Source organism: Pyxicephalus adspersus, chromosome 10, assembly GCF_032062135.1.
Source record: "Pyxicephalus adspersus chromosome 10, UCB_Pads_2.0, whole genome shotgun sequence".
Taxonomy (NCBI): Eukaryota; Metazoa; Chordata; class Amphibia; order Anura; family Pyxicephalidae; genus Pyxicephalus; species Pyxicephalus adspersus.
This window is the reverse complement of record NC_092867.1, coordinates 338,055-350,033: the sequence shown is the minus strand read 5'-3', so window position 1 is coordinate 350,033 and position 11,979 is coordinate 338,055. Positions and strand designations below refer to the sequence as shown.

Genomic DNA, 11,979 nt, shown 5'->3' with positions numbered 1-11,979 from the left:
GTGAATAATAAACCAGATCCCAGGGAGAGACAAATGTGGGAAGTTCTCTGGTCTTTGCAGATCCAGAATAACCGAGAACTCCCTGCACCAGGCGGTGTGATAGTAGAGGCAGCAATGGGAATCTCCCCATGGTGAATGATGGTGGAATACTGGAAGAGAGGGGGAGGGTCACCTTCAGCACACCAAGGGCCCTAAATACAAACTCACAGCTATAATATTAAGGTTATATGATGGTTAATATATGATGGTTCAAATACCAGAACTGACCTATAGTATGGAGCCACCGAGTCCTGACACCACGATTTACATCTTACCATTAGTGACCAAGCAGAGAAAAGTCACTAGATTGGGTGTCCAATGTCAATTGTAGGACTGCATGGGCAAAAATACCAACATTTCATCAAGAAATGCCTGGGATTCGTCTAAAGGGCCCATTCACCATTCTTGTAAATTGTGCCATTTAATAATGTGTATTGTGCTAAGGAAGCCTATTCACTTTCATTGGGCTGCCAACACACAAGAATACATGGTAGTGATGCCCATGCCATATGGGGTGCCCATAGTAGTGATGCCCATGCCATATGGGGTGCCCATAATAGTGATGCCCATGCCATATGGGGTGCCTATAGTAGTGATGGCCATGTCATAGCAGTGGAGCCCATTGTAGTGATGCCATGGTAGTAATGTCCATGATAGCAATGCCCATGGTGGTAATGGCCATGGTGGTAATGGTCATGGTAGTGGTGTCTATGGTAGTGATGCCCTGCAATCCATGTGTGTGGGAGTTGTGTTGCCTTCATGTGTTTTCATGCCATGCAGACTTTTTGTTACCACATTGGACAATTCAGCCCACAAGTAGGGTACAATGGAAAAGTTTGGAAATAGCCTGAACCTGAGAATCTCCCCCATTTAATAATAATCTCTTTCTGTGGGATTTTATCATTTTGTTTCCTCTGTTTTGTGAAATGAACAAAGATGGCGGCACAGCAGAGCACTCATTGAAGTTGCATTGTCCCTGACTCTTCTTACACTTTCTTTGTAGGTGGTACAAGTTGGAGTCCAAACAAGGAAAGAGGAACAAGGACAGAGGATATCTGAAAGTAAATATCCAGTTTATGAGGAACAATATGACGGCCAGCATGTTCGACCTCTCCATGAAGGACAAAAGTCGCTCGCCATTCGCTCGTCTGAAAGACAAGATGAAGGGAAGGAAGCCGGATGGGTCAGACACCTCTTCTGCCATCATTCCCAGCACAAGTCAACTCCATGGCACACAGTACACTGATGGCACTGAAATGCCACCACACAAGACTAAACCCAAGAAGCCTTACCTTCTGGGGCCCCAGCGCCTGTCTTCTGCCCATTCCATGTCTGATTTAGTCGGCCCTCCACCCTCCCGGCTCAGTTCCAGTGGGGGAGCAGGGAAACAGCCATTGGACTCCATTAGCTCTGCAGAGGAGAGTGGTGAGTTCAGTTATTCTGACATTAAGAACTACAAATCCTGCCACAGTTATGTCCAGGCTGGCAGCTTACCGGGTACAAAACCAACCAGGAAATGGTCAGCACAAGCGCTGCTCATGTGATGCCCCATGCGGGGCAGTTCCTGGGGCAGATACATTTATTACGGGAGTTCTGTCTCTGATACCATACAACACATTATTACAGCTGATGAAATGTTAATCTGTCCTCTGTCCTAGGTTTGTCCAGAATATGAATTGACCAAAGACAAAGGGATCATAAAGCTTATTTCTGGCCAAAAACAATTTGGGATTTCAGGACACTAGAAAGGGGTGTTTAGGGGTACAGTCTATGGAGAGAAGCTTTAATATACATGTTTAGGGGTTTTCTGTATTGCATATTGTTCATAGGATTAGATTTACTGAAACAAACCTGTAGACAGAATAACAGAAAATAGGGACTTTTCCTGAACCTGATTGGGGTCTGTACACTAATTCCATAATTACCTGCACTGTCCCATTTCACCATTCCATGCTGTCTTGTAGGTGGCCTGAAGTCACCTCACAGAAGAACAATGAGCGTAGACACGTCCAAAGACAACCAGGCAGAGAGCATTCAGCCCAGAAGTGATTGGAGCAGCCATGAGCCAGTTCTCAGCAGCCCCATTCCTCAGAAATTTGCTACTCTCCCTCGGCAATGGGCTCCTGGTGATGAGCGGGCAGAAATATGGGACAGCTCCGGCACAGCTCCAGGAACTTATTCAAAGACAATGGAGGGCAGGAGAGATGGGAAGAAGAAGGAAAAAGTGAGTCTGTTTGAGAGAGTGACAGGGAAGAAAGATGCCAAAAGGTTGGAGCGGCAGAGCCAGGACACTTCTGATTGGGGTCCGGAGAGCCGAGGTTTAGACGGTGCCCTTCAAACACTGGCACCCAGCTACGAGTCCACCAATCCCTTTCGAGTGGGGAGTCACCCTCCGGAACAGCGGTAACTATATTATCTCATCATTGTCTTCTCTATCACTGTGACCAGTCATTCCCCATAGCCATGCCTACCACCAGGCTAGATTTTCTTTCTCAGTGCATTGCCGGCGACAATCTATGCAGCTAATCAGCTGATGTGAAAATTTCTCAATTTGCAGCTGGCGACAGGTGTGAATTTAGAAAGTGCCTTTAATTTGAATGTGTCGTCAGATCCACAATGGAGGACCTAGAAAAGTTATTAGCAAGGTCGCTGGGGACAAGGAATAGGTAATTAGACGGCCCTGGGAGATGGATTTTAGGTAATTAAGGAAGTTGGTATAAGTGGACCCCGAATATAATACAAATAATGTCATCTCAGGGAGGTGTGGGCATTATTCCAGGATGGACGGACAAGCTTGGACAATGATACTCTGTCTATTATACTACAGACATACTATGGATCTACAGTACAATACTTTGTAATGTTAATCTACAGAGCAGAGATTTTAGATATTCAGCCTGAATAATATGCATATACATAGGATATACTATATAGGTGCTGCACCAATACTGAATCGTCACTAAGCACTCATGACCCTGCACTATACCCATAGAAGATACTGTGATCTGTGACCCTATGTCTGTATTACACAACAATGCATGCAGCAGGTATGAAATTTTAGGAATTGGTGAATCTTTCCATTCACTGAAGATCTGTGAATGCTGCTTTCTCTATATTTCAAATCATTGTGGTCTGCAGTATTGCAAGTTGGTATTCTCCATCATTAATTCTACATCTACATTATATTTTCTTTCAGTTCTTTCCAAAAACTCGGCACATTTGAGGTTTCAGCACAAGTTGGAAGTGGCAGAGGACTGGATTCATACCTTCCCCCCCATGGATCACTGGTAAGTACTTTGTGTCAGCCACTGGAACATAATATGCCCTCTCAGGGATATTCAGAGGTCACATAGTATACAATGTGATATAATCTGGGGTCATGCAATATGTCAGAGGCCACATATTATACAATGTGATATATTTTGGGGTCAGCTGTGTTATAAGGGATTGCTGTCTCCTCTCTTCACCACTATCAGTGACCCCAACGTGTACACCCATTCATGACCTCCTTCACACCACCATCACTGATCCCTGTCCACACTGCCATCACTGCAGTTCCCCACACCTCCCTACCTATTCCATACCATCAACGCCCCTCTTCACACTGCCATCACTGGCCCCTCTCTATGCCACCATCACCACCCGTCTTCACGTCACCATCACTGGCCCCTCTCCATCCCACTATTACCACCCCTCTTCACACTGCCATTGCTGGCCCCTTTCCATCCCCCCATTACCACCCCTCTTCACACTGCCATTGCTGGCCCCTTTCCATCCCCCCATTACCACCCCTCTTCACACTGCCATCACTGGCCCCTTTCCATCCCCCCATTACCACCCCTCTTCACACTGCCATTGCTGGCCCCTCTCCATCCTGTACTGGGTTATTTTGCTCTCAGAACTAATTATCAGTTGGTAGAGGTTGCAGAGGGGAGTGCTGCAATTGCGTGAAGTCATTGCACGTCTTTGCTGATAACCCTTTGATGAGGTTTTTGCTAATCAGTGGGAATTTATTTTTCTGCACCTGTGAGGTGGAGTCTCCCTCTGTAGATCTGGAGCACGGACAGTTTTCATATATTTTATTATTCAGATAAGGAAACTAATAGAAGGATTACAGACACTCATATGGGCTAATTTTTAAAGGAGGCCTAGGATTTGTCAGTGGGGTTATCTACAAATCCTAGTGATGTAGGAGGCTGATTGTGGGTCACACCGGCCCTTCACAGATGGGTAGTATTGTGCCATGTTAGTTATAGATAGTAATGGGAATATGAGTAATCAGTGTATGGGACTTGTGTACCATGTACTTATATGAAAAGAATGGATATACCGATATGGAAGGCAGACTATACATAAAAGTGTAAAATTTAAAAAGTATATATTACCCTCTCTGTGTGTGGTAACTGAGACCTCTGGGAGACATTTCTCCAGGATAGTGGTAAGTGTCCCCATATGACAGAACTTTGTGCAGAGCTCACCGCCTTTGTTGTGTTCTCCCATCACAATGGACAGGAGGGAGCAATTATGGCAACTGTGTCCTTGTGCCAAACTATCAGTGTGAATCATCAGTTTTAATTGGCACTCCCTGCCACAGAAAGGGAAAGCACCTGCAGATTTTAATGATGTGCTGAAAAATGGGAGAGGAGGAAGTGAGGGGGAGAGGGCCACGTTATCTGTATGGAGAACAGGAGCAGAATTTTTCATCTCTCATCTGGATGGACTGACTTCACCTTCATCAATAATGGCACAATAAAAAGTTCCTACAAATGATACAGAAATCCTCCGGGACGGTAAACATGTATGTGCTGGTGGTCACTGGACGCAATATTTCATAGTGTCTGAGGACTGTCCGTGATAAAGCCCTTCACACATGCAGCTATCTTGGTCAGGAATACTCAGAACTGTAACTGAGCTTTTCAATAATTGAATTCTTTTTAGAAAACTCTCAGGTCTTTACACCAGGGACTTACAAGGGAAAGGAGCCATATATAAGTTATAGGTAGAGTACCACAAATCACAACATCCCCTGCTTTCCTATATCACCCAGACTGATAGAAATCCCTAAAAGGAACACCATTCTTGGCCCCCATCTAACAGGAGTTTATTGTCCTGGTTTACCGTAGAACACGCCTTGGTCTTATACCAGGAATAATGAATGATAACGGTAAGATCTGGTTAACTCTAGAATCATCATGGACATCTCTGTCTAATAACCCTGGGATAAGGTAGGCCACACCTGCAGCCTGGCACCCATGGGTTCATTCAATATGCATCACATGACCCCAAAGATAACAAAGGACACCTGTTTGTCCCATGAGCCCTGGGTTTTTGGGGTATCTTGGTACACGTGCATGATGCAGGACACACCTGGGTCTCAAAACTCCAGGTTTAATGGAAGTCACACCTTGGTCCAATGGCTCCAGAAATAAAGGACACGCAATGGTCCCATGCCATTATTTATGAAGGACATACAATGCTCTAATGTCCCATGGCATGATGAGAGACACACCAGGGATTATAGCAAACACATTGTGGTCCCATAACCCAGGGTTGTGTAGAATATACCTTGGTCCTATGGTCCCTGGGATTATGGTGGAAATACACTTGTTCCAAAATCTCATGGAATATACAGGACAAGTCCTGGTCCCATCATCCCAGGAATGAAGGAGAGCACACACTGGTTCCATGAACCCTAGAATATGGAGGAAATATATTGTTCCTCATTTCTCAAAGCACCAACTATGATGCAAATATAGATATCCAACCAGCAACTCTCTACCCCTTACAATTTACTCGTCATGTAAATGAAACAGATTCTGTATGAAAAGTTCACGTTTATATTCTGTATAATTTACGTAATCATTTCTGGAATCCAGCTGGAATGCTTCCCTAATATTGAAAATCTATATATGACTAATATATACTAATATATATATATACTAATATAATACCTGTTCTTATAATATATACCTGTTCTTACAGTAACCCTGTAATGCTGTGTATACCCCATATCACATTATTTATATATTTCCCCACAGGACCAGAATCCATTAGAAGGATCCGGTTTGTACAATCATCTGACCCGCTCTGAGGTGGAGCGGGAGCTGTTCAAGCACAAGGAACTTCTGAAGAAGAAGGACAGTCACATTCGGGAACTGGAGGACTACATTGACAACTTGTTGGTGCGGGTGATGGAAGAGACACCCAGCATTCTGAGAGTGCCCTATGTGCCTTCAAGGAAAGCTGGCAAATTCAACCAGAGTTAGCCATCCACCAGTAAGATCATCCAGAGGGGTGAAAGTGGCTGCCATGTCTTCCCTATGATCCTCACAAAGAGTTCTCTGGCAAAGGTCCTCAAAATGCATCAAATGGAGCCATGAAAAGTACAATCCCCACCTCAGGAGTCCTCTGAGGGGATTCAATGTAAATTTAGGGTACAATGAAGGTTCCTATTGCTGTATTATCACCTGAAAAAGGTGCAGGGGGTGATTGTATTTCTGAGCACATCTTCTGTTCCTTGGTGCTATCTGCTATACTGACTCTAAATGTATTATTGTGTAATTGGGGCCTCTGAGAACTGGGACCGGAGGGGTTTCATTTCCTGACTTTGTTATTTAAAAGACTTTAACAAAGAAAAAGAATTTCTGCCGGGTGGGAATATAGCAAAAATCACTTTGTGCAATATCCACCCTGAAGTATCTACCCAGACTCACGGCTCACCAGCCAGCTGTCTATGGGCCTTCCTCTCATAGTATTATATTTATACACTGCGGGTAAACCTGGAACAATGATTGTATAATGTTACCCATATCACACTTCAAGCAATGCTGCAGTTTTTAGGGGTCACTTTTTAGTGTTATAATTAAGAAAATAAAAGAATGTGGTGAAATATGAGTGCTGGATTGTAAATCGATAACACGTTAGGAATTATTTCTCAGAAAACTGTGTGAATGCAAAATATGGCCAGGTCCCCCAAATGATGGGGTTCAGGTGTCTGGTAATACAAATACCTTGTGGTCACAGTTTGGTGAAGACCCTTTTCTGTTCCCCCATGACTGTGCCCTAGGGTACAAAGCCCCCTCCATAAAGACATGGGGTCACTATGGAGTGTCCTGCGCAAAGCCCTGATCTCAACCCTACTGAACACCTTTGGGATGAATTGGAATGGTAAGAAAGGTCTTCCCATCCAGCATTGGTACCTGACCCCACCACTGGGGGAAAAAATTCCCACCATCAGTACCTGACCTCACAAACGGGGGCAAATCCTCACCATCAGTACCTGACCTCACAAATAGGGGGCAAATCCCAACATCAGTACCTGACCTCACCAATAGGGGGCAAATCCCACCTTCAGTACCTGACCCACATATGGGGGTAAATCCCCACCATCAGTACCTGATCTGATCAATAGGGGGCAAATCCCACAATCAGTACCTGACCTCACCTATAAGAGCAAATCCCACAATCAATACCTGACCCCATCAAGAGGGGGCAAATCACACCATCAGTAGCTGATTCCACCAATAGGGGGCAAATCCCACCATCAGTACCTGACACCACCAAAGGGGGGGGGGCAAATCCTCACCATCAGTACCTGACCCCACAAACTGGCACAAATTATTACACTTCTACACAACAGGGGTTACACGGGAAGGGGTGTATGTTTGTGGTGGGGGGGGGGGGGTAACATTCATACCCCTATCAACCATCAGCTAATGGAAACTATTCATGGGATAGCAAAACCAACAAACATCACAGAGCATCTAAGATTCTGAGAATACTCATTCACCAACCACTGAGCAGATTCACTCAATGCCAGGAGGCAACAGCAGTGTGATGCGCACAGTCCCCATAGTCGTGTGATGCGCACAGTCCCCATAGTTGTGTGATGCGCACAGTCCCCATAGTCGTGTGATGCGCACAGTCTCTAGGTGAATGTCCCCTGTGGGGCTTCTAGCATCAGATGTGTTGGGGACACCCAGTAAGGGGAATGCACATCGTAGGGGGACAAGCAGGCCCAGCCTGACCTCTACAATGCTTTCTAAGGGGTGAAATTACTGCCAGCAGAGAAACAATTTTCAGGCCGTTCTGCAGGTTGGGTGGCTGCTGATTGGAGATACAATCAGAGATCAGAGATTAGGACGTCATGATTTAATGGGAGTGCATTGTGTACCCAATCAGCTGTATGAATGAGGAACTTTGCAAGGGTCATGGAGAAACATTGGAGATAACCTGAATGACTCAGCACAAGATTTGGGGTAATGGGGGGTCACACAGTTATCACCATGTGACTAGATGGACCCAATACTAAACACTCACAGATGAAAGTACCACAAAGCCAGAAATGTTCCCAGTGTTACATTGTGTCCTGGTATGACCCCAAAATACCCCAAACCTCCCTCTGCCATCATTCTTTATTTCACCTTTTCCACCGGCCAGTAACATTCTTACTGGTAAGCTCTTAGTATTGTAGGAAAGCCCCCAGGACCACATCTCCCAGGACTGTTTCCCCTATATATACAGAGGGCAGCCAGGTTCTACTGTATCTTTCCCTGATAATAAAATGTACCCCCCTCCCCCCCCACATAATCCACATAAACTCAATAAATGGCAACAGAAGTGAGCGCTTCACTTGCCATTGGGTCTAATCTATTATTATAAATCCAAATAGATTTTCAGGATTCAGATAACTTTTCAGCGTGGAAAGCTCTGATTGGCTCCATTACATCCCCCCAAAAATATACTTCAAACAATGAAACCCCTAAAGTAAACCCAATCCTTCCTGGTGTCACCTCTGACCCTGTATCATGTTCCAGGGACTATAGGTGTCACCTGAGAGGGAATACATACCTGGATGTCATATACCTGACAGGGAATACATACCGGGGTGTCACATACCTGAAGGTGGCACAAACCTGGGGGTGTCACATATCTGGGGGTGTTACATACCTGAGAGGGAATACATACCTGGATGTCACATACCTGAAGGTGGCACAAACCTGGGGGTGTCACATATCTTGGGGTGTTACATACCTGAGAGGGAATACATACCTGGATGTCACATACCTGGGGGTGTCATAAAGCTGGATGTCACATACCTGGGGGTGCCACACTGACATTAGAGCAGAAGTAAGCTACTACAATAAATAAAAGTTGGGGCCCTGGGTGCTTTTTGCGGCTCCACTTTGTCACTGATGTCCCTCTATCTCTCACTTACCTCAGTAGCTGTAGGCACTGTGGAGCTTCTCAACATTGCAGCTTTCACTTTCTTTTTGTAGCCTAGCCCCTCCCATCATGAACTGACAGTCTTCTAATCCGCAGATCAGGTGACCAGTAAGGGGTGCAGATGGTGGATAAATGCATTGGTGACAAATCGAATGAAGGAAGGAATAGAGACTACTGCCTTCCCCTTGTTAGGCTGACCCGTCCTGTATCCGGCACTCCTGTAGTTTTCTGCAAGTACCCTATAGTGGGTGGGTCCCTGAACAGCCAGGTGATGATGTCACTGCTGGGTCTATAAACCAGCATTGAGCTAACACAGAACTAGAACTGGAAGAGCACGGGAGCAGAGAGGAAACAGAGCAAGGCTTAGACCTGAACAGACCAAGTGACCAGCTCTCTTTATATGGAACGGAAAAAGTGGCAGTGCACTTCCTGTGCCCAAGCACTCCTGTACCCTCATAGGTGTATATCGGGTGACTTCCTGTGCCTAGGCACTCTTGTTCTGTGTCCCCATAGGTGTATATCGGGTGACTTCCTGTGCCTAGGCACTCTTGTTCTGTGTCCCCATAGCTGTATATCCGGTGACTTCCTGTGCCTAGGCACTCTTGTTCTGTGTCCCCATAGCTGTATATTGGGTGACTTCCTGTGCCTAGGGACTCCTGTACTCCCATAGCTGTATATCAGGTGACTTCCTGTGCCTAGGCACTCTTGTTCTGTGTCCCCATAGCTGTATATTGGGTGACTTCCTGTGCCTAGGGACTCCTGTACTCCCATAGCTGTATATCAGGTGACTTCCTGTTCTGTACCCTCAAAACTATATATCTGCAGTGTGGGGTCATGTAAGGCTCTGCTCCCTCTGTTGGTGTCCCCAGATTTGGTGTTGTCACCACTGTGCTGCTCCCTGTTCTCCTTGCTGGAGGGGAAGCTGTAGCTGAGGCCCTGCAGTGTGAGGATCTCCCTGCTCCCCCCGTTCTGTGATCTGAGATTCCCACCTCCTCTATTATTACCCCACCAGTCATCAGGGGGCAGATATGATTGGAGGAAGCAAAGCTTCACCTCCACCAATATGGCCGCCCCGAGACACAGAACCAGGCACACGGGGAGTCAGTAATTGGGAGAAATACCCGGTGACCACAGGCAATCCAGGTGACTAGGCCGCTGTGCTCCCCACCAATCATACCAATGTAACTGCGCTCAGCTCTTGCTGTGACACATGATGCTGGTACTATACACACAGGTGAATATATCAGTGTGTTAGGTGAATCCCTGTCATCTCTGTCTGGCCTAGCGAGGGAAGGTATTGTGACCCAACTCTTCAATAACCACCTAAAAACAGCTGGGTGGTGCACCCAGCTAAGAGGGGCTGGGGAGAACCCTGCATGCGTGCAGTAACATTGGTGATCCCCTCCTCAGATTGGAGGATGCATTTGGTGTATGGGAGTGACACGTGAGATAAGACGGAGCTTCTGTATGATAAAGAGATGACTGTGAATGGTGGAATGCAGGCAATGGAGCCACGGCAGAGATATGGCAGAGATACGGCAGAGATGAGGCAGAGATACGGCACATTCCTCCACACTGTCAGACTTGTTCTTCCGGTTCTGTGAATTCTCAGTAAACAATGACAAATCTGCACATTCAAAGCAAAAAAGAGAAATTTACGGCTGGCACTTACTCAGTCTTTCGCCGCTCCTTGTTCTCGAAGATAGTGTTGAGGTTGATAGTCACCTGGCCCAGGAACTTTTCCATTCCCACCAGGGAGCGATGCATGACTGTCAGCTGCAGTTGGTACTGCTCGGTGTTGTCCTGGACCAGTAGGCCCGGCAGTTCAAAGGAAGCCTCTTCTTTCCAGATGGGGTTGAGGTTCTTCTCCACCACAGAGGTGGAATATTTTTCCTTTCCCAGCTGGATGATGGTGTATGCATCATTGGTGCCATGCTTGCCCTTTGGATGCAGATCCCGAGCTTGTAATACTGTGACCTGGACATGGGTGGGGTGCCACTTCTGTGCAACTTCTTCCAACATGGCTCTGTGAGGCAGGAGAGAGCGCAGTGCTCAGGAGAGAAGAGGGAGAGGTGACACTGCTAGCTGACCATGGTTTTATCATTCATCTTGGCATTCTCCATTCAGGGCCGCTGCCTGCACACACAAAGGAGCCGCAGTGACAGCACGCTGCCATACATGTCTAGCACAGCCTAGAAATGAGCAGATGCTGGAATGTCACAGCACAACAGACCGGACTCCTCCCAGCAATCAATCAGTTGTCATCACAGATCAATTCATCCGGTGACTTGTGTCACCAGCTCTGCAATCACTTCCTGATTTTCCATGCAGCTGTGACAGAATAAAAGCTCAGCATGGATTGGATTTTCCAAGCTTCTCCCAGGAAAGGCATGTGCAGCCATCTGTCATTGGCTGCCGGTGAATCCCTGACCTGCTTCAATACAGCTGAGTGCTGCACAGTGATTGGTGCATTCTATCCCTGCAGTGTGCTCAGGATTCCTCCCTGCATCGAAAGAGTAATGAGATAGACTGCAACTGTAATGTGTGTACACAGCACTGACAGAGCCTAGACCCTAACATCACAATATATCACTGCTACGTGTGTACCTGTCCTGACTCTACCTGTGTGTGCGCTTGTCCTGACCCTACCTGTATGTTCACTTGTCCTGTCCTATATGTGCACCTGTCCTGACCCTACCTGTATGTTCACCTGTC

At 46.3% G+C, this 11,979-nt stretch overlaps 1 protein-coding gene across 1 annotated transcript; it reads left to right on the top strand.

Moving 5' to 3' along the window:
* Positions 1-813: 813 nt before the first annotated feature.
* On the top strand, positions 814-6,930 carry RAB11FIP2 (RAB11 family interacting protein 2). Its single transcript, XM_072424369.1, has 4 exons — positions 814-1,464; positions 2,004-2,442; positions 3,236-3,326; positions 6,078-6,930. The coding sequence occupies exons 1-4, from the start codon at positions 1,116-1,118 to the stop codon at positions 6,303-6,305; spliced, it is 1,107 nt and encodes a 368-aa protein (XP_072280470.1). The 5' UTR covers positions 814-1,115; the 3' UTR covers positions 6,306-6,930.
* Positions 6,931-11,979: the final 5,049 nt, after the last annotated feature.